This window comes from Amblyraja radiata, chromosome 13 (genome assembly GCF_010909765.2).
Source record: "Amblyraja radiata isolate CabotCenter1 chromosome 13, sAmbRad1.1.pri, whole genome shotgun sequence".
Classification (NCBI taxonomy): Eukaryota; Metazoa; Chordata; class Chondrichthyes; order Rajiformes; family Rajidae; genus Amblyraja; species Amblyraja radiata.
In genome coordinates this window covers 23,288,159-23,309,934 of record NC_045968.1, presented here as the reverse complement: position 1 = coordinate 23,309,934, position 21,776 = coordinate 23,288,159, and the positions used below count along the sequence as shown (strand labels likewise).

General features: G+C 38.8%; 1 protein-coding gene across 8 annotated transcripts in view; it reads left to right on the top strand.

Moving 5' to 3' along the window:
• Positions 1-21,776, top strand: part of LOC116979703 (rho guanine nucleotide exchange factor 4-like) — a 361,797-nt gene that overhangs the window by 273,539 nt on the left and 66,482 nt on the right. For all 8 annotated transcript variants that reach the window (XM_033031414.1, XM_033031416.1, XM_033031413.1 and 5 more), the window contains one exon: positions 20,878-21,017. In XM_033031414.1, the coding sequence (XP_032887305.1) occupies positions 20,878-21,017 (140 nt within the window). The remainder of the gene's footprint in view (positions 1-20,877; positions 21,018-21,776) is intronic.

The following is a 21,776-nucleotide window of genomic DNA, read 5'->3' as shown; positions in this document are numbered from 1 at the left end:
AACTCATATGTCAGGCTGTTATTCATTGATTACAGCTCGGCATTTAACACAATCATCCCCTCCAAACTGGTTACCAAACTCGCAGAACTGGGTCTCTGCGCATCCCTCTGCAACTGGATCCTCGACTTCCTCGTCCACAGACCACAGTCTGTTCGTATTGGTGGAAATGTGTCAGCCTCGATAACAATCAGCACGGGAGCACCTCAAGGCTGCGTGCTCAGCCCCCTGCTGTACTCACTCTATACCCATGACTGCGTAGCGAACCACAGTGCGAACTCCATCATCAAGTTCGCTGACGACACCACTATTGTGGGGCGTATCACTGATGGGGATGAGTCAGAGTACAGAAGAGAGATCGAGCAACTGTCCATATGGTGCCAGCGCAATAACCTGGCCCTCAACACCAGCAAAACCAAGGAACTGATTGTGGACTTTGGAAGGAGTAGGAGGGGGACCCACAGCCCCATTTATATCAACGGGTCGATGGTTGAAAGGGTCAAGAACTTCAAATTCCTGGGCGTGCACATCTCTGAAGATCTTTCCTGGTCCGAGAACACTAACGCCATTATCAAAAAAGCTCATCAGCGCCTCTACTTCCTGAGAAGATTACGGAGAGTCGGATTGTCAAGGAAGACTCTCTCTAACTTCTACAGGTGCACAGTCGAGAGCATGCTGACCGGTTGCATCGTGGCTTGGTTCGGCAATTTGAGCGCCCTGGAGAGGAAAAGACTACAAAAAGTAGTAAACATTGCCCAGTCCATCATCGGCTCTGACCTTCCTTCCATCGAGGGGATTTATCGCAATCGCTGCCTCAAAAAGGCTGGCAGTATCATCAAAGACCTACACCATCCTGGCCACACACTCATCTCCCTGCTACCTTCAGGTAGAAGGTACAGGAGCCTGAAGACTGCAACAACCAGGTTCAGGAATAGCTACTTCCCCTCAGCCATCAGGCTATTAAACCTGGCTCGGACAAAACTCTGATTATTAACAACCACTTTCTGTTATTTGCACTTTACCAGTTTATTTATTCATGTGTGTATATATTTATATCATGGTATATGGACACATTTATCTGTTTTGTAGTAAATGCCTACTATTTTCTGTGTGCTTAAGCAAAGCAAGAATTTCATTGTTACAGGGACACATGACAATAAACTCACTTGAACACTTGAACACTAGATTCACAACTCTCTGGGTGCAAAGGTTTTTCTCATCTCAGTCCTAAATGGCCAACCTCTTATTCTCAAACTGTGACTACTGGTTCTGGTCTCCCCCAACATTAGGAACATTTTTCCTGCATCTAGTCTGTCCAATCCTTTAAGAATTCATATATGTTTCTATAAGAAACCCTCTCATCCTTCTAAATTCCAATGAATACAAGCGAATCCTATATACAGAAATACTGAAATATATTTCTGTATATTGTTTCTGTAATTTCTCTATCACAATGTATTGCAAAACGTCACCTGTCCATTTTCTCCAGAGATGCTGGCTGACCAGCCGAGTTATTCCAGCACTTTGTGTATTGTGTATTAACCCGTATATGCAGTTCCCTGTTTCTAAATTTGTAATTAAAGTAAATTGTTAGATTGAAGTTTGGTTGACAAGAAAAAATCATTCATCAAAGATCATATTTTTGTGGGATCCCTAAGTTTAGCCTGTAATAACAGATGAATGTGAGACATTACCACGGTTAACCTTTAGAATGATTAAACCAGTCAGAAATGCTAATTGGCCAACATAAGGATGTACATGTGGTAAATTGCAAGACAGCAAGCAGAACAAGGTATGTACAACCAAGGCTAAGCCATCAACGGAATGATAGAAAACCACACCAGCAGCTGTAGAACATTTCATACAATGATTTTAAAAGTCAGTGGAGTGAATGAGATGAAGCATGCAGACAGGATCAGATTCAGACAACCAGTGAATACAATATACTTGGTGCCAAACCAAGTCAGGTCTATGGTAGGGACTAGCTGCGCCAAAGCACAAACACAGCAAGTGGCATCTCAACTTGACTATGGAGCAATGTATAACATTCTCCTGCATTCAAATATTAGTCTCAAGGCAAAGAAGTTGCAATTAAAGCATGCAATATCAAATACAAGCAGACAATATTGAAGCCAGCTGGGATATGTTACCTGAGGGTGGAGAATACAAAGAATGTGGATTTCATCATGGTTAACCAGCTGCGCTTAGAAGCAGCGCTGGTCTATAAATGGGACTGCTGAAAGCACACCATGGCAGGATAAAGAAGACTGATTCACAAGAAGCAATTGGTTTGGCAATGATTGTAGATTTATTCATGGGACAGGGAGGCCGGAGTTGTGTGAAAAGGTGCAGGTGGCATCAGGTGGCAAATGCCAGAATAGATGCCAACCCCTGCTGTGTGTTGTAGGAGTAGTGAATATCAAGCCCACGTCAGAACAATGGCAAAAGACAATGGTGTCACGAAGCACACAAACTACCCACATTATCCACGGTCATGGCAGGATGGCAACATGGATTGCTGGTATATCACCAGGTGTGAAAGAACTGTTCATTAATTCAATGTAGCTGGTAGAGCTACTGCTTCATAGTGCCAGAGGCCCAGATTCCATCCTGACCTTGGGTGCTGTCTGTGTGGAGTTTGCACATTGGAGTTGACGTCCTAGTGACGTCAACTCCATTTGAGTATCCTCTGGTTGCTCCTACAGTATTTCTTTGCATATTCCAAAAACAGTGGGTTTATGGGTTAATTTCTGAAATATTACCACTAATGTGTTAGGAGTGGGCGGGTAAATGTGAGTTAGATAACACAGAGCTAGTATGCATCAATAGTTGACATGGACTCAGTGGCCTGTTTCCATGCTGTATCTCTAAACTAAACTACATGGAGGGCGTTGTGCTGGCATAAAGAAGAGAGACAGGATTTTTATCTTTGTTTTTTTTCCTTCCTCATTATTAGAGAGATGTATCATGTCACTACACAATGCAGGTTTTTGATCATTTAACCAGAGAGTTTATTTATTGGTTATGCTCCAGTATCTTACAGCCACTGAGACGTGTTCTATCTCATAAAGTCCAACTTGAAACAGACACCGCTGATGGCTTCTCCACCCGTAGAGTTTTGCATCTCCATCCACACAATGCAAAAATACAAGCTGACATCCTAGTACAGTACTGGGAGAGTCTAGCACTCGTGGAAGTGCTGGCTTTTGGATGTAACGTGAAGACAAGGGTACAATCTGGGCACAGTCTATCTTGGATTTTCTACCGAGAAGCAGGGAAATTATTTTTGATATTGTCATCAATATTATATCAATTATCTTGTTATTGTTTTGTTTATGGCTGAATTTCGTTATTTCATTACAACAGTAACTGTACATTTTATATCACAACTATTATAAAGTATTAGAGCATAGAACAGACCCTTCAACCCATCGAGGCTCTCTGAGCATGTGAAGAAGGGTCTCGATACAAAACGTCACCTTTTCTTTTTCTCCAGAGATGCTGTCTGACCTGTTGAGTTACTCCATCTTTATTGTCCATCTTAGACTTATATGAGCATTTTTTCTCTCTCTATATTCCCCACAGCTCCCCTCAACATTCTACTACCTTCTTGCATTCGGCACAATTTATTGAGGTTAATTGATTTACCAGCCCACCTGTCTTTGGAAGATGGGAAGAAACTGGAGCACTCCAGGGTAAACACAGTTACAGTCTCAGGGGGAATGTCCAAACGTTACACAGACAGTGCCAGGGGTCAGGATTGAACCCGCAACCCTGAAACTGTGGGGCAGCAGCTCTAGCTGCAACACTGTGCCCAGATTGTTCTAAAATGGGAACAGGCTGAGTGACTAAACAGCCAAGAGTAATTTTCTTTTGACGAATATTCTCAGTGCCATTAAATTTTATACATGACAGTTGGCGTTAAAGTGGATGAGTCATTAATTATTATTTCTTCTTTACATTGTGTCTTGCATAACAATGCTGCCTCTTTGATCATTGCAAAGCTGCAACAATTGATTCTGTCTGTGAAATTCAACATTGCAGAGTTACAAGGACAAAAATAGTTTGCCGCATACAATAGTTTTGCGAAGCTGTTCTAACAAGGAAAGTTTTAAAGTGATTTACTAGATGGACAATGTGAAATAAACACCGAAGATAGACACAAAACGCTGGAGTAATGCCAGTAAGCCAGCATCTCTGGAGAGAAGGAATGGGGGTTGTTTCAGGTCGAGACCCTTCTTCAGATTGAGAATCAGGGGAGAGGGGAGAGAAACAACACCACAGGCATAAAGATTGACAGTGTGAAGGAAATAAATAGGACAGTTTACACAAAGGATCAGAAATAAAACCACAGTATTAAGATTAGCAAAGCAGTTTCTCATTTACTTAGGAAGCTATGATGGCAAAATAACTCAATGAACACAACAGGATAGAATATCCATGCAGACGATGACCATAGGTCCATGGGGTCCATGCTATCCCTCTGTAGAGCATTTCCTAACAATTCCCACTCCTATAACCCTGCAACATAGTCTCTCTCACAAACCGATCAACTTCCCCCTTTGATTCTTTTGAAACTAAATATAATTTACAGTTGGATGCTCTGGATTATCTGATTCAGCTGGAATGCACAAAGAAAATTGAGTCCAGGATCAGGGCAGAGGTGCCATGATAGTGAACAATGATGCTCATTGTCAGAATGGGATCTAATTTCTCAGGCTGCAAGGAATGATGCCATTCTATGCCATTCATATAGAAACCATGTCACAGGAGCCCAGTTGAATTGCCAGAGTGCCATATTTCAATCTTTCAACCTTGGTGTGATGACAAAATGGTTAACTTTCCAGTCCCTTGTCTTTTAGATGTGATGTTGTCCCCGCCTAAATCTTGGAGGACATCCATGATGCAAGGTTTTATTTAAGGAAGAGCATGGGTGATTTTTGTTGAGGTTAGATTTGCTTCTCTTTTGAGGATTTGACGGCTCTGGGCCTGTACTCACTGGAGTTTAGAGGATGAGGGAGGACCTCATTGAAACTTACCGAACAGTGAAAGGCCTGGATAGAGTGGATGTGGAGACGATGTTTCCACCAGAGGGAGAGTCTCGCACAGCCTTAGAATAAAATAACGTACATTTAAATAGATGAGATGGAATTTCTTTAATCAGAGGGTGGTGAATGTGTGGAGTTCAAGTTTAAGTTCAAGTTCAAGTTAAGTTCAAGTTACATTTATTGTCACGTACACCAATTGGTGCAGTGAAATGTGAGTTACCATGCAGCCACATAAATAAAATGGCTATTGAGGCCACGTCATTAGTTATTTTTAAATTAGAAATCGATAGATTCTTGATGAGTAAGTGTGTCAAGAGATGTGGGAGAAGGCAGGAAAATGGGGCTGAGAGGGAAAGATATATCAGTCATTATTGAATGGCGGAGTATTGGTGGGCAGAATGGCCTCATTCTGCTCCTATGATTTATGAACTTATGAACTTTGCCAATTTCACCATTAAAATTTTTTATTATCTAGTAATTGACATAATTCTGTGTTCAAAAAGGAACCGCAGATGCTGGAAGCTCGAAGGTACACAAAATTGCTGGGGAAACTCAACGGGTGCAGCAGCATCTATGGAGCGAAGGAAATAGGCGACGTTTCGGGCCGAAACCCTTCTTCAGACCGTCTGAAGAAGGGTTTCGACCCGAAACGTCGCCTATTTCCTTCGCTCCATAGATGCTGCTGCACCCGCTGAGTTTCCCCAGCAATTTTGTGTACCATTGACATAATTCTGTTGGTCGACTTGGCCATGTGCAAACTGTCGGACATGTTCAGCAGCTTACAGCAGTGACTAGACTTCAAAGTATTTAATTGACTGTAAAGCACTTAGCGTTATCAAAAGGTCATGGACAGTGTTGCATAAATGCAAGTCTCGTACTTTTACAAGGCTGGACGAGTCATACTGTGCAGCGCAATGCAAGTGTAAACACTCACCCTGAATCCCCATGGAATAAAAATGCATTTCTCGGTGGAGACATAAAGTCTTCCTCTGTCACTTTGTTACTTACGAGGTGTGTGAGAGGCATGATGTAAAGTACAATCATGAACTTAATGGGGAATGGAGCTTGGCCTGAATGAACAACAATTAACAAACTGAATTCGGCAGTGTGGCTTTTTAGATCTGAGCAGAAATTGGATTTAAGTAATATTTTGATGGTGTTATTAATTTCAACAATACATTTACAAAGAAAATATGCTTGCTTCATGAAATTAATCAAACAAGAATATCTTCATGGTTTGGTTATTGCGTTCCATAGTCCAGTTTCACTTGATAAATATTAATATTTTTCTAATTCCTTTTAATGACATTGGTAGATAAAATCCATAATAGCAAATGCAGATAATTTACCAGATTGCAAACTACGTCACCTTTTACATCACTCTACTCTTTTTATTAAAAAATCTCCTTGCTAAGCCTCAGATACTGCAGTTGAACATGTTACATCTGTTTCTCAGTAATTCAGCAACAGGGTAGTTGCGTAGTTTGCAGCTGCCACTCCCATTGAAGGATGAGGGGTCTCACAGCGTCCAAGTAAACTCATCCTGCTGAGCTGCGACTCAGTAATAATCATCAATAAGCCATCATTATAAATCTGATGGGATTACTGCACTGTCCACTCATGGCTGGCTTAGTACACAAATATGCCAGGACTCGAGGGCCTGAGCTTTAGGGAGAGGTTGAGCAGGCTGGGACTTTATTCCTTGGAGCAAGGGAGAATGAGGGGTGATCTTATAGAGGTCGTGAGAAGAATAAATCATTAGATCTATGGATCATGAGAAAAATAGATCGGGTAAATGCACAGTCTTTTCCCTAGAGATGAGGAATCAAGAACCAGAGGATTCTGGTATAGGGTGAGGGGTGAAAGATTTAATAGGAACCTGAGGGGTATCTCTTTTACACAAAGTGTGGTGGGTATATGCAATGGGCTGCCAGAGGAGGTACTGTCATAAGATTTAAGAGACATTTGGACAGGTACATGAATAGGATAGGTTTAGAGGGTTATGGGCCAAGCACGGGCAGGTGGGACTAGTGTAGATGGAGCATGTCGGTCGGCATGGGCAAGAAGGACCTGTTTCCATGCTGCATGACTCTATGACATTTTTGATTATGATAATCACTAATGCCAATGTTGGGAGAATAAAATCACATTCATTTACAGTATTTAAATCACTTGCTGTGATGTTGCTTTTATTTTTTTAAGACATGGTTCTTTTGTCCATTTTCCCTTTCCAAATGGGATCAATCCGATTAACAGAATGTGATGAGAAAGCTGCCTCCTCAACAATGGAAACAAACATTGCTGAGGGTGTTGTTGATCTAGAATGATTCAGTCATGACTGTTCCTGCACTCTGGCTACACAATCTCGTGAACTGTAATGAACCCACAGAGATCTTGTAATAGGTTTGAACTCATCTCAGCTGGATTGCATTAGTATGTAAATTGGGCCAGCAGATTTACTGTGGGAGGATGGAAGGAATGATGTACAGAGAAATGCAAGTCAAGAAATGTCAACCAAGGGTTACACATAAATGTGGAATAACACCTTATATTTCACTTGAGTAGCTTACAACCCAATGATATAAACACTGAATTCTCCAATTTTATGTAACCACAAAGTTCCGCTTCTCTCCCAACCCTCCCTCCTCCTCTGTGCCCCACCTGAACTGATACTGATACTGATTTCTCCCCTCTGCATCCCCTTCCACTTAAATCCCTTCCTCTGGGTTCAGAATTTGCGACTATTAAATCCTTTTGTCTCACACCTCTTCTATTTCATCTCTGCCTATCAAAAGCCCCCCTCTCACTCGTATCAATCTAGTACCTGACAGCCTTAGTCCTACCCCTCCTTTCTTCCAGCTTTCTTTCCCCACCCTCCACCCCCCACAGTCAGTCTGAAGAAGGGTCCCGACCTGAAATGTCACCTATGCATTCTCTCCAGAGATGCTGCCTGGCCCGTTGAGTTAGTGCAGAACTTTGTGTCTTTTTTTTTGCGCAGATAGATGATCAATTTAGTCGTTAACAACTGTGATCTGCACCACATCTAGAATTAATATTGGAAATTCATCTTGACTTTCCAGTCAGTTTTACTCTCAGTTAAGTATACACATTCAAACTTGAAGTGGAAAATGGAAAGTGAAGTGGGCGTGCACATCTCTGAAGATCTTTCCTGGTCCGAGAACACTAATGCAGTCATCAAGAAAGCTCATCAGCGCCTCTACTTCCTGAGAAGATTACGGAGAGTCGGTTTGTCAAGGAGGACTCTCTCTAACTTCTACAGGTGCACAGTAGAGAGCATGCTGACCGGTTGCATCGTGGCTTGGTACGGCAACTTGAGCGCCCTGGAGAGGAAAAGACTACAAAAAGTAGTAAACACTGCCCAGTCCATCATCGGCTCTGACCTTCCTTCCATCGAGGAGATCTATCGCAGTCGCTGCCTCAAAAAGGCTGGCAGTATCATCAAAGACCCACACCATCCTGGCCACACACTCATCTCCCTGCTACCTTCAGGTAGAAGGTACAGGAGCCTGAAGACTGCAACAACCAGTTTCTGGAATAGCTACTTCCCCACAGCCATCAGGCTATTAAACCTGGCTCCGACAAAACTTTGATTATTAATAACCAATTATCTGTTATTTGCACTTTATAATTTTATTTATTCATGTGTGTATATATTTATATTATAGTATATGGACACATTGATCTGTTTTGTGGTAAATGCCTACTATGTTCTGTGTGCTGAAGCAAAGCAAGAATTTCATTGTCCTATCAGGGACACATGACAATAAATTCACTTGAACTTGAACTTCTACCACATGCTTCCCAATACTTCTCATAAAAAGGTTAACTCTATAATTCAATAACTCTATAATTCAAAATGCATTATTAGTTAACCATTGCAAAGGTTCTGGCAGAGGTTTCTGTCTACTGGATCCAAGCTGTGATGAAGGACTTTTAAGGAATCAATTAATTGATCAATTGTGTTCAACCTGATAGGTACAAAGAACCCAGGCTGCTTTGCACAGGTGGGAAAGAGGCAAACAAACCATCCCAACTTGCTCAGATACCAACGTCATTAGGGAGGAATGACCTACCCTCTTCGCCACATAATATTGAATAGTGGAGCGGAAAAGGCAATGTTATTTTTGGAACAGATTCATTGACAAATGTGCTGCAAAGATGAGAAAGAATCTTTCTCATAAAAATGAGAGAAAACACTTTGTCGCTTTTTTTTCCTGAGGAAGTCGGGATAAGATGAAGATGAGAACAGGTACAGAGTCTGAGAAAGGGTCCCGACCCGAAACATCACCCATCCTTTTTCTCCAGAGTTGCTGCCTGACCCGCTGAGTTACTCCAGCACTTTGTGTATATCTTTGCTTAAACCAGCATCTGCAGTTATTTGTTTCTACAGTCTCACTGTGTAGGGCTGTGGCCAATCAGCATATAGGACATTTCAGGTTAAAATTAAAGCAACCAGTCGATTATCGAGGAAACATATGGCTTTCTGTTGCATCTGTTATGTTTTCAAGATCCCCCCCAAGGCACTTCACAGTTAATAAACAATGTTTAATGTGCAGTTATTAGTATTGTGTTGTCAAATAAGTGACATTTGCAGCATGATCCACCCACCCACCCACACTTGCCCCTAGTGCTAATTCCCAGATATGATGTGGCCAGTTAATGTACCAGAAATATGATGTAATGCAGGCTTTCTGTGTTTTGTTCTCAATTTGAGCTCAATGTTTGTCCATGGTTTGCAATTATGCCAGAGTATAGAACCTTAAACCATGTTGAAAGAATCGGAGCATACTGTGCCTGTCAAGGGGATGCGTTCGCACTTTGACGACAGTGATAATAGTACAAATGTAAACAAATAACTGTTGGAGGAAGTAAATGGGTCAGGGAACATCTGTGGAGATAAATGGACAGACAACATTTCAGATCCAGATATATTTCATCAATGTGTTGCATCCTGGGTCTAGGTAAAGGATCTTAACCAGAATTTATACTGTCCATTTCCTTTCACAGATGAGCTGACCCACTGAGTTCCTCCAGCAGTTTTTTTTTGGTTCAGATTCCAGCATTTGCAATCTCTTGTGTTTATATAAATCTACATGTAAAGCTATCTAACTTCATCCCAGCCATACACATTCACCAAGCACAGGGCAGGCCATTAACAGGACAATGGATCTGTAAACATAAGTCTGCACCTGGACTATTTAAGGAGATCTTTAAACATTTATGGGCTGTTCACATGCACATTAGCTCTTCGGCAAGGGTCAAATTATGGCTTCCAGCGTCATAGATTTATTGTGTTGCTAATGCAGAGCAAACTGTTTATATATTTGCAAAAATATGGACTCTGGCCCAAGCAAGTGTTTGCCTGAGAAGGATGCTATTAAGCATCAGTCCATTCTTTCCTCTCCACTGAGTTAGCTTTAGGCAGTGTGGCATCAAGAAGACTTAGTAAAATTGATGATCCAGGATGATCTGGCTCAATGCTAAATTCCAGTCACCTCAGAATTCCATTCCTCACAGAAGATGAAGCAGTCAGAGGCGAGATAGAACAAACCCAAGATGACACCTTCCACAGAGGATGAAGCAAAGTGTATAACTTGCCATTGGGTAGACATTGAGCTGCACTTATAAGGATGAATTAAGCTATTGGTTTATGGTGGTACCATGAACATTGGCTGAGAAACTCAAATGGCTAGTAATGTTTTTTTCAATGCAATACATATAAGTATCACTTATTCCTAGAGTGGAACTTGATGGTGATCATTTTCAGGCTGCATAATGTCACAGTGGAAATCTGGCCAGGCACTTTCAGTAGCATCCACTCTTGCAATCCTGACAAGATTTTCATTTCAGTTGCACATATGTTTCATTGTCTAAGGAATGTCTGGTGTTGGTGCAACAATGTTTGAGGCGACATTGTTGTTTTAAAGGCGGATTTCCCAGCCAAATCAAGTTTCACTCTTCTAAATGTGGTACTTTACCTGTGTCAAGAGTGTTTAATTGTCATATGCACCATGAACAGAATAATGAAATGATCTTACTCTCTGCAGCTTTCCAGGCACATTAATGGAATAATGCAATAAATATAAATACAATAATCAATAATGCAAAATATTATTAATAAGACTTGGTACCCAGACCATAATAGTGCAAACCTAAACAGGAGCTTGAAAACCTGATCACACAGACTTAAGAACAGTTTCTTCCCCGCTGTTGTTAGAATCCTGACCCAACTACATTACCTCTTTCACACCTCTTTTTCTGAGGTGCTGCCACACACTTTTACCTCTACATTATTCAGTTATTATTCTGCTCTTGTACTTTGGTTATTTTTTTGCCCTACAATCTTTGCACTGCCCTGCCATTTTGCACTTGGTATTTATTGTTGTATCAATCATTATAATGTATACTGGGCATTCTAAGAGGTTCATGCAAACAAGAAATTTCCCTGACGTATATCTGAAATCTGAATGCGTGTGGGTGCAGGACCGGAAACATTAGCTACTTCTCTTTCCATAGATACCACTTGATATTGTTCACTGGAAACAAGTAAACGGAGTTATCATGAACATTGCTCCTTGACTCCCACTCCATATCTGGAGTCAGCAAGAAGGATGTTATGGAGATATCTGTAGGAATTTACATTGTAAAGTGATTGTTTAATTACCTGAGATAAACAACTTCAAGTTTTGTTTGGGTTTAACAAAGTTGCCAAAAGAATACAGTGTGTACGTGGCCATTTCTGAAACATTTTCACCACAATTTGAAAAACTGGTTTCAATACGTGTTCACACAATTTGCTGGAGCATAGACCAATAAATAAATATACTGTGCTTCACAGAACCTTCTAACCAAAAGGCTTAGTACAATGTTACATGAAGATGGCAAGATGTTGCTAAGAAGATGACAAATGTAAACTAAACATGTGTCTTTGGTTGGTGATGCCAAAGCACTATTTAGTTCCTCATTGGTTTAGTGGATTGAATTTTAGATATAGCTAGACCAAGTGGGACCCGTTGGGTCCCGTCCCCGCAACGTGCGGTTGTGGGGGGTGGGGGCGGCGGGAGGAGGGTGGAGTGCGGCGTCACACACACACACACTAAACACCCCCCCCCCCCACACACACACACACACTAACCTCCCCCTTGATATATTAATATTATTCATTTGCTCCTTTTCCCCCATCCCCCGCCCTATCCACTCACGCATAGCCCTCAACTGAGCAGGCGCGGCTAGAGAGGGAGGGGGGTAGAGAGGGAGGGGGAGCGTGTATAAAGGGAGAGGGTGAGGGGGTAGAGAGGGAGGGTAGTGGGAGGGGGTAGAGTGGGAGAGGGAAGGGGGTAGAGAGTGAGGGGTAGGGGGGGGGCACGTGGCATCACAGGGGAGGGCTGGTCCCCAAATGCAATATTCCACCACTCACCCATGGGTCCCAATAGGGGGGTAGAGAGGGAGTGGTGGTAGGGAGGGAGGGGGGGGGGTAGAGAGGGAGGGATGGGGGGGCGGAGAGGGAGGGGGCAGAGAGGGAGGTGGGGGTAGAGAGGGAGGGGGAGGGGAAATAAAATAAGATTTCTGTGAAACAGCCAGGAAACAAAATATGTCTTTATTTTTGTACGTTCTTCAAATTATGACTTTACGACCCATTAACAGTTTAATTGCAATGTTGCCAATTAGATTTTTATTACATTTTTATTTTGGATATTTTTTTAACAAAAGATTAAAAGCTGTATCCATGAGTGAAACTATTTTCAAACAAATAATGGCTTGGGAGAGAAAATCTGTTCCAACAGATTGGCTGCTATTAGGCAATGTCATCATTAGTCACTTAACTGACCTCGAACAAATGTTACTTTAGAAATTATCGTTGTGGATGTAAGGGATTGAGCTGGGTCACATGGTATTTCAGGAAAATACCTAAATGCGTTTAAAACAAGGAATATGAATGTAATTTATTCCAAAAGATATTCCTGTGATACCCACCCATTTTTCCTATATCTACAAAACCAGTTCACCAAAACCCAGATAAGGAACCTTTATACAACATTTTACAATGGACAATGGCTCATTTCCGGAGATGTATTTTATGATATCAATAAAGCTGTCCAAATGATTGTAAAAGTGGCCTTTGATCATGTCTTCGAAGAAATGATGAAGATAATAATAAAAAAGAGAAACCTGAAATACGAGGGAGACAACATCAGTATTTTTAGAGACTACCCAGCAGAAGTGGCCAAGAAAAGATCACTATTTAGAGAAACAAGAGGTATCCTGAGGAATTTACAGAATACTAAGGATCTGAGATATGGCTTGATGTACCCAGCAACACTGAGAGTAACTTATGATGACAAGGAATATCGTTTCGTTAAGTATACTGAAGCATTGAAATTCGCCCGAGGCATACAGCAGAAGCCAGAAGATGAAGAGAGAGAAGACGCGGAGGAAAGACCCGAGGGAGAAGGAGAGAGCTGAACTTTTATCATCGACCTGTGGATATGAAATACTCACTTAGAAGGAAGTGGAATAATGGACATTTAGTTGTAGTTCTGTATTAATTATTAGAAAATATTTAATTATTCCATGATAATAGTATTACATATTATAGTATTAAATACAATTGATATTAGTAATTAGCAAATAGTAATATGAATAATAGAAATAATTACTAAGTACTAAGTATATAAAGTTAGTACCCCACCCCAATATATATAGCATTTGAGATAGGAGCTGGTATAATTAACATCTTTTTTTTTAAATTAAAAAAACGGAAGTCTATAGATTAATGGCCACGTTAGTGTGGCTTTCACCTTCACATACTACACACTATATAAGTGTAGTTTCTTTTTTTTCTGAGCACCCTATTAACACCCTTTACTTTTTTTTTATTATTGATATTTCTTATTGTTTTTGTTTTTTATTGATCTTATATTATATATTATTTGAATGTGGATGTGAAGGATATTGTGTATTTAGTTTAAGTAGACATAGATGCGGATTAAGGTGGATAGAAATTCTCATTGGATTGATGTCCGGGCGCAACGGGGAGCTGTGGGAGTCAAGAAGGCTACTCCAAAAAAAGCCGCCCTAATAGTAAAATGCATGATATAAAGGTGAAGACTGGGGGTGATGGAGTAACCTTCTGCAGTTGGAATGTAAAAGGAATTAATGAACCAATTAAAAGGGGAAAGGTGTTAGCTCAGTTGAACAGATTGAAGACAGATGTCATTTTCCTTCAAGAGACTCATCTTAAAAAAGATGCTCAACATAGATTAACAGCTAAATGGATTTCTAAGGTGTATCATTCTACATTTATACATAAATCTAGAGGAGTTGCAATAATTATTCGCAAAGGTATACCTTTCATACAAAATTCTATTATAGAGGATAAAGAAGGCAGATATGTAATAATTACAGGGGAATTATATTCAAAAAAGGTAATTTTAATGAATATATATGCCCCTAACTTTGATAATCCACAATTTTTTAAGAAAATATTTAATAATATTCCTATATCCACTCAACACAATTTAATAATTGGAGGTGATTTAAATTGTACTTTAGATAACTATCTAGATAGATCATCTGCAAAAAGGAAAGCTGCCTCGAAATCAAGTAAATTCATAAATGCTTTTATCAATACATCTAATATTAAAGACATCTGGAGGTTAGATAATCCATCCGGACGAGAATATTCTTTTTTCTCGCCCGTACATGGAACCTATTCGAGGATAGATTATTTTTTAATAGATTCTAAATTACTTCCTTTTACGTATGACGCAAAATATCATAATATTATCATCTCGGATCATGCGCCATTAACATTTAAGATAAAATTAAAAGATATATCTAATAAAACTACTACCTGGAGATTTAACCCTCAGATATTAAAGGACAATGACTGTTGTAAATATGTGATGGATCAGATTAAATTATTTTTTGAAACTAATGATAATCCTGAAATTTCCCCATCACTATTTTGGGACACATTTAAGGCATTCATGCGTGGCGCAATAATATCCGCACAAGCACATCTCAATAAAGAAAATCGAAAAATAGAACAAAATTTAGAAAATGAGATAAAACGTCTAGATAATGAAAATATAAAACAGCCTTCCAAAGAGTTAAGTAATAAAATTGCATCAGTAAAATATAGATTAAATAAAATATATTCCAATCAAGTTATTAAACTTTTTCAACAAACTAAACAAGTGTATTTTGAATTTGGAGATAAACCTCAAAAATTACTAGCACGACAGCTTAGAAAATTAGAAGATGAGAAGATGATACACGGAATTAGATCTGAGTATGGAAATATACTGATTACTCCAAAAGATATTAATGATAGATTTTTACAATATTATAAAAATCTTTATTTGTCTAAACTAACAGGACAAACAGATAGTATGGAAATATTTTTACAAGAATGTAAAATCAATAGCTTAGATCAGGAAGGTAGAGAATTGTTAAATGCTGAAATAACAGTAAAAGACATTATAGAATCAATTAGTTCGCTAAAGAACGGAAAAGCAGCAGGCCCGGATGGCCTGAGTGCAGAATTTTATAAAAAATTTCAAGATCTGATTTCTCCAAGATTACAAATAATGTATAGATATGCATATGACCAAGGAAAATTACCAGAATCTCTAAATGAATCCACAATTACACTCATCCCTAAAGTAGATAAGGATTTGGAAGATCCTGGATCATATAGAGCGATTGCCCTTTTAAATACAGACCAAAAAATATTAACTAAGGTCTTATCTAGGAGATTAAGTTTAGTGATCTCTAAATGAATACATTATGATCAAACAGGTTTTATTCCAAAACGTTATTCATCCCATAACCTCAGACGCTTGTTTAATATTATATATTCAAAAAGAATACGAGATACGGAACTAGCGGTTATATCATTAGATGCAGAAAAAGCGTTTGATCAGGTGGAATGGATGTATTTATTTAATATAATGGAAACGTTTCAATTGGGGGATAGATTTTGTAAATGGGTAAGAATTTTATACTCGAATCCTATTGCAAGAATTTTGACTAACCAAATTTTATCAGCCAAATTCAAACTCTCTAGGGGATGCAGACAGGGATGTCCGTTATCACCCTTATTGTTCGCATTGGTGATAGAACCATTGGCGGAAAAAATTAGATCTGAACCTGAAATATATGGCTATAATACTGATACAACAATTAATAAAATTTCTTTATATGCAGATGATGTTTTGATTTATATTACAAAACCGGAAATTAGTATTCCCAACCTGCTAAACATTATAACTAAGTTTGGTGCATTTTCTGGGTATAGGATTAATTGGGATAAAAGCGAGATTATGCCAATAACAGGAATAAATCTAAATACATTACAACAATACCCATTAAAAGTAGTTACAGACAAACTTAAATATTTAGGGATTAACGTAACTAAAACTCATAACTCATTAATAAAATCCAACTATCCTCAACTATTAGATAAACTTAGAAAAAATATTTTATATTGGAAAACACTTCCTATATCCATGATTGGTAGAATAAGTGCCATAAAGATGGTATTTCTACCACAGTTGTTATATTTGTTTCAGGTTATTCCTTTTTTTCTTCCGAAAACTTTTTTAAAAAAAATTGATAATATTGTTAATAGTTTTATTTGGGATTATAAAAATCACAGAATAAATAAAAAACATCTATGCAAAGCTAAGATAAATGGAGGATTAGCACTTCCAAACTTTTTATATTATTTTTGGGCTGTTCAGATTAAGAATATGAATTACTGGTGGGTAAATATGGATCATGAACCGACATGGTTAAATATAGAAAAGGAAGACTGTCTACCTTTCAATGTAGGTTCGATAATTTTTGCACCAACGGAAGTACAAAAAAAAAATTATAAAGACAACCTAATAATATATAATAATAGACGTATTTGGAAACAAATAGTTAAGACTCTACATTTGGATAATCTCTCATTTAGATTACCAATTATGAATAACCCATTGTTTAAACCTGCTATATTAGATGGGGGGTTTAAACAATGGGATGATTTAGGAATTACAAGGATAGAACACCTTTATAGAAAAGGAAAATTTCTTTTATTCCAGGAGTTACAAGATATTTATGGATTGTCTCCACAACATTTGTTTAGGTATTTACAAATTAGAGATTATATTAAATCCAATACACAAGATTATAAAAATAAAGAAGCAGGACTGTTAGACGAACTGTTTAATTTATATCCAAATACAGAAAAATTAATAGCCTATATATATAACATCATTTTGGATAAGGAGAATCCAATAACGGAAATATATCGTCAAGCATGGGAAAATGAAATGGGATTGGCTATAACAAAAGAAAACTGGGAAGAAAGTCTACAACGAATACACCGGTGTTCATTAAACGCCAGACATATATTGATACAATTTAAAGTATTATATAGGTTACATTATTCGAAAACTAAATTAAATAGTATTTTTCCGAATCTCTCCGCTATTTGTGATAAGTGCAAGAAAGCAGAGGCAAATTTAATACATAGTTTCGTTACATGTCCTAAATTGAATTATTACTGGACAGAAATTTTTAAAGTTATTTCTGAAGTCATCAAAGTTAAATTGGACCCTAACCCAAAGCTAATAATATTTGGAATTCCGGATTTACATCTATCACTTACAGTAAATCAAATAAATTTCTTTGATTACTGTTTGATAATTGGGAAAAAAATCATATTGAAATTTTGGAAGGGAACATTATCCCCCACAACCAAAATGTGGGCAGCAGAGATGATGGAGACGTTACATCTGGAAAGAATTAGATTTGTCCTATTGGACAAGTATAATTCTTTTGAACAGATATGGTCTCCATATATACAGTATTTAGAGAAGTAGCTGTTCTTGGCAACACAGCTCGGCGTGCACCCTGCGGGATTTGGTGAGAACAATTCATTTTTATATTGGAATTAACAGATATGTCTTTATTGATACTATCACTTGTAGTAGGTTTTTTTTTTTTTTTTTTTTTTTTTTTTAGGTTTCTCTTTTCTTTCTTATATATAATCAAATTATTATTTAATTACTCTCTTAATGATTTATAACTGTTCTATTCTTTTTCTATCATTATTTCTAAAAAAATAGTAGATAAGTATTATTAGTGTTTTACTTAATGCAAATTGAATTAATTTGATATAAAGTTGTTTGAAGCATTGTAATTGATTACCTTTAATAAAAAAATATAATACAAAAAAATAAAGCTGTCCATCGGTCGGAATGCTTCATGATATCTTCCTAATCCTCGAATAATACACTGGTTCCATTGGGTGGCGCCACCGTGGTGGTTGCCTCGCCAACAGTCTGTCAGTCCCCTCTCTGTTTTTATTATTTTAAGTTTGTTTTAAAAGTATGATGGAGTGTTTCTTGGTTTGTTTTATGTGGGGGGGAAATCGGGGGACACCTTTTTCAGTCACTTACCTCGACAGAGCTGCGATCTTTCTCCATGTAGCATCTCCGCTCCCCCCCGCGGCCTACAACGTGGAATGGTGCAGCCTTTCCTGGAGACTGGCCCGTAGCTTCAAGCTGCGAGCGTGGCACGGACGTTAACATTGGGAGCTGCGATCCTTTGCTGAGGGTCGCCAGCGGAGCTCCGACCACGGGGCCTGAGGAATTTAACACCGTGAAGCCGCGGTCTCCGGTAAGAAGAAGCCGACACTCCATGCTGCGGAGTGTTCCGATCCATCCCGACGCTGGAGTTTCGATCATCCCAATGCGAGGGCTGGAACATCAGACCATCAGCAGCGACAAGTGCGGAGGGTTCAAAGGTCCCAACCATGAGTGAACAAAGGAGGAAGATGACTGAACTTTATTGCCTTCCATCACAGTGAGGAATGGGGATTCCACTGTGGTGAATGTTTATGTTAAATTTTATTTTATGTGGCTGTGTGTATTGTTGGTTTTCACTTAGTAGGGCTGTATGGTAACTCAAATTTCACTGTACCTTAGTTAGTCAAGTGACAATAAACGTGAACATGAACTTGAATTTAGCAAACGCACAAATCCAATTGTCCACACTCACCCTCCCGTGCCTTGTGATAAAACCAAATCTTAATTAATTTATTTTTCAGATAATTATTTTGAGCTATCACTTAAACAGTTATCTCTCAAACCAAAAAATCTAGCTGAAAGCATCGCTCCTCTGTTTTAAAGTACCCTTTCTTTTGCATGTAGACATCTGAGCAAAGATCTAGGAAAAGAAATCTATTCCTAGAAATAAATCATGATTTATAGCTGAATATGATAAAGTAGAGAGAGCATGTTGAATTTGCCTTTAAATTCATTCCATTGCAGTCAACTACTACATAACATGACAGGGTGAAGGGCCTGTTTCTATGCTGTATGACTTTATGACTCTATCTGGAAGCTACCTTTTGTCATTACCGTCTGGAAGTTATTGTAAGTGCAGGCTGGGAAGGAAGCCTGCCCAAATTCTAGTCCTTTGAAAAAAAGGACACAAAATGCTGAAGTAACTTAGCATATCATGCAGCATCCCTGGAGAATGCAGATAAATGACGTTTCAGGTTTGCGCCTTTCTTCATACTGACCCGGAATGTCACCTATCCATGTTCTTCTCCAGGGATGCTGCCTGACCTGCTCAGTTACTCCAGCACTTTGTATCTTTTATTGTAAACCAGCGTCTGCAGTTCCTTGCTTCTCCCTTCCATTGAAATGAGCAGAAACAAAATCCAGCAAAATGTTTAAAGGGCATGTGATTAATCCAGCCATAACAAGTGGTTAAAGCCGAATAAAAACAAAAATGAACCATGCAGATTATCAGTACATGAATATTTTTAGTGCCCCTTTGCTGCTAATATTGCATCATCGAGTTGTTATGGCACTGAAGGAGTTCCCTCAGCCTACTGATTTTATGCTGGCTCTAGGCGGTTCATTGTACAGTAGGCCAATTATCCTTTCTTTGCACGATAGCTCTGCAAATTGTTTTCCTTTGAGTACATAACAATTTCACCTTTGAATGTGCTGATTGACTGTTTCACCTCCCTTCACAAGGATGAATTGCAGAACATGACTACTTTCCACACTAATTCCCCTATATTTATCCCCATACTATGGATCTGTATCCAGGGCCGGATTTAGATGAAGAGAGGCCCTAGGCAATTCCACTTGTGAGGCCCCTCACAATCCCCTTATGTGAGACCCCACCCAATCAGCCTATGAAGCCTATGGGTAAATCCGGCCCTGCCGAGGCCCCCCTAGATCTCGAGGCCCTCAGCTTAAACTTGTGAAGCTTATACGTAAATCCGGCCCTGTCTGTATCCTGCAGTCTTTGAACCATTCATTAATAGGAACAACTTCTCTTTGTTAGCCCATCTTAACCTACTATGATCTTGCTCACTTCTATTAAATCTCCTCTCAACCTATGGCTCCATGAGGAACAATCCCAGCCTCCCCACTCTAACCTTGTAAATCTCCATTAGAAACATACTGTACATCTATCTGGCAATATGACTTCCAGCATCAAACATTGTAGAAGTTAGACATAAACAACCACTGCTAAATTCTTATTAAGAGATTGTTGCAGCTGAAGTATGCAGGAAGCGTTAACAGAATGTTATTGATCCGCCATCTTTGGTTCCCAATCTCTTTAATCAATTATTTGGGCGCTTGTTTTAATTCCTTACCAATGTTTGTTCCTGATTACACACTTGCAATATATCTAGGAATATCTTAGAAAGTTAAAGGATTGTTTAAAAATGTAAGACATTTTTTTTTAGTACAAACATACCGATATTTCTGTTTTTTTATTCACAATGCAGTCATCAATGATGGCGCCCTGGATAAGAGTGCTTTTGCCGATGAAGCTGGAAGTGAAGAGGATTTGTATGAGGAGTATCGGAGTGGGAATCACAGATATGGGCATCAAGGAGGAGGTGGAGAGCAACTGGCCATCAATGAGGTAAAAGCATTAGATAATAGATATTGTCTATGTTTCTATATGTTTCTAAACAGAATATTGTATTCTCGGAAGTTAGGTGTACACATAGAAGGTTGTCATAATACAATATCCTTTATATAGATCAAACATTTTAATATAATAGTGATCCAGAATAATTTTTTTGACAGATCAAATCTCCAAGAAATGTGTATACTTTGCTCACCACGTATTCAATAAGATATACGACAAAACCTTGATAAATTTTGCTAACATATTTGACCAATATTTGCATGTTCTGAATTAAAAAAAATGGGAGATCTTTATCACAACACATTGAATAATTTATTCTGCAAATTAATTTAAATGGCAACAGTTTTTATTTGTTTGCCGTAACCCCCCCCCCCCCCCCCAAGATACCTATATTTACTGCTGTCTCAAGATGATTGCTGTTGATTTACTGTGTTATGAATTATTACTTAAATTGTGCATTATTACTTAAATAATAATAATAACTCGCAGTGCAAAAATATGCTCAAAGAACCCATGGCTTGGTCAGCTTCATTCTGGCCTACTATTTCCCATCTGCATCTTCTCAATCATGGTTCCCCAAATCAATTGCAATTCACCAATACCATCCTGCAGAGATATCCATCAGGGTATATATTCTTCAATTCAATTTGATGCTGATATTAAGAGTGTGATAGAAAGGAACTGATGGGCAAATGCTTAATATCTTTGTGTAATAGTGTAATAGATGGAAGTGAGGAGAGATTTGATAAA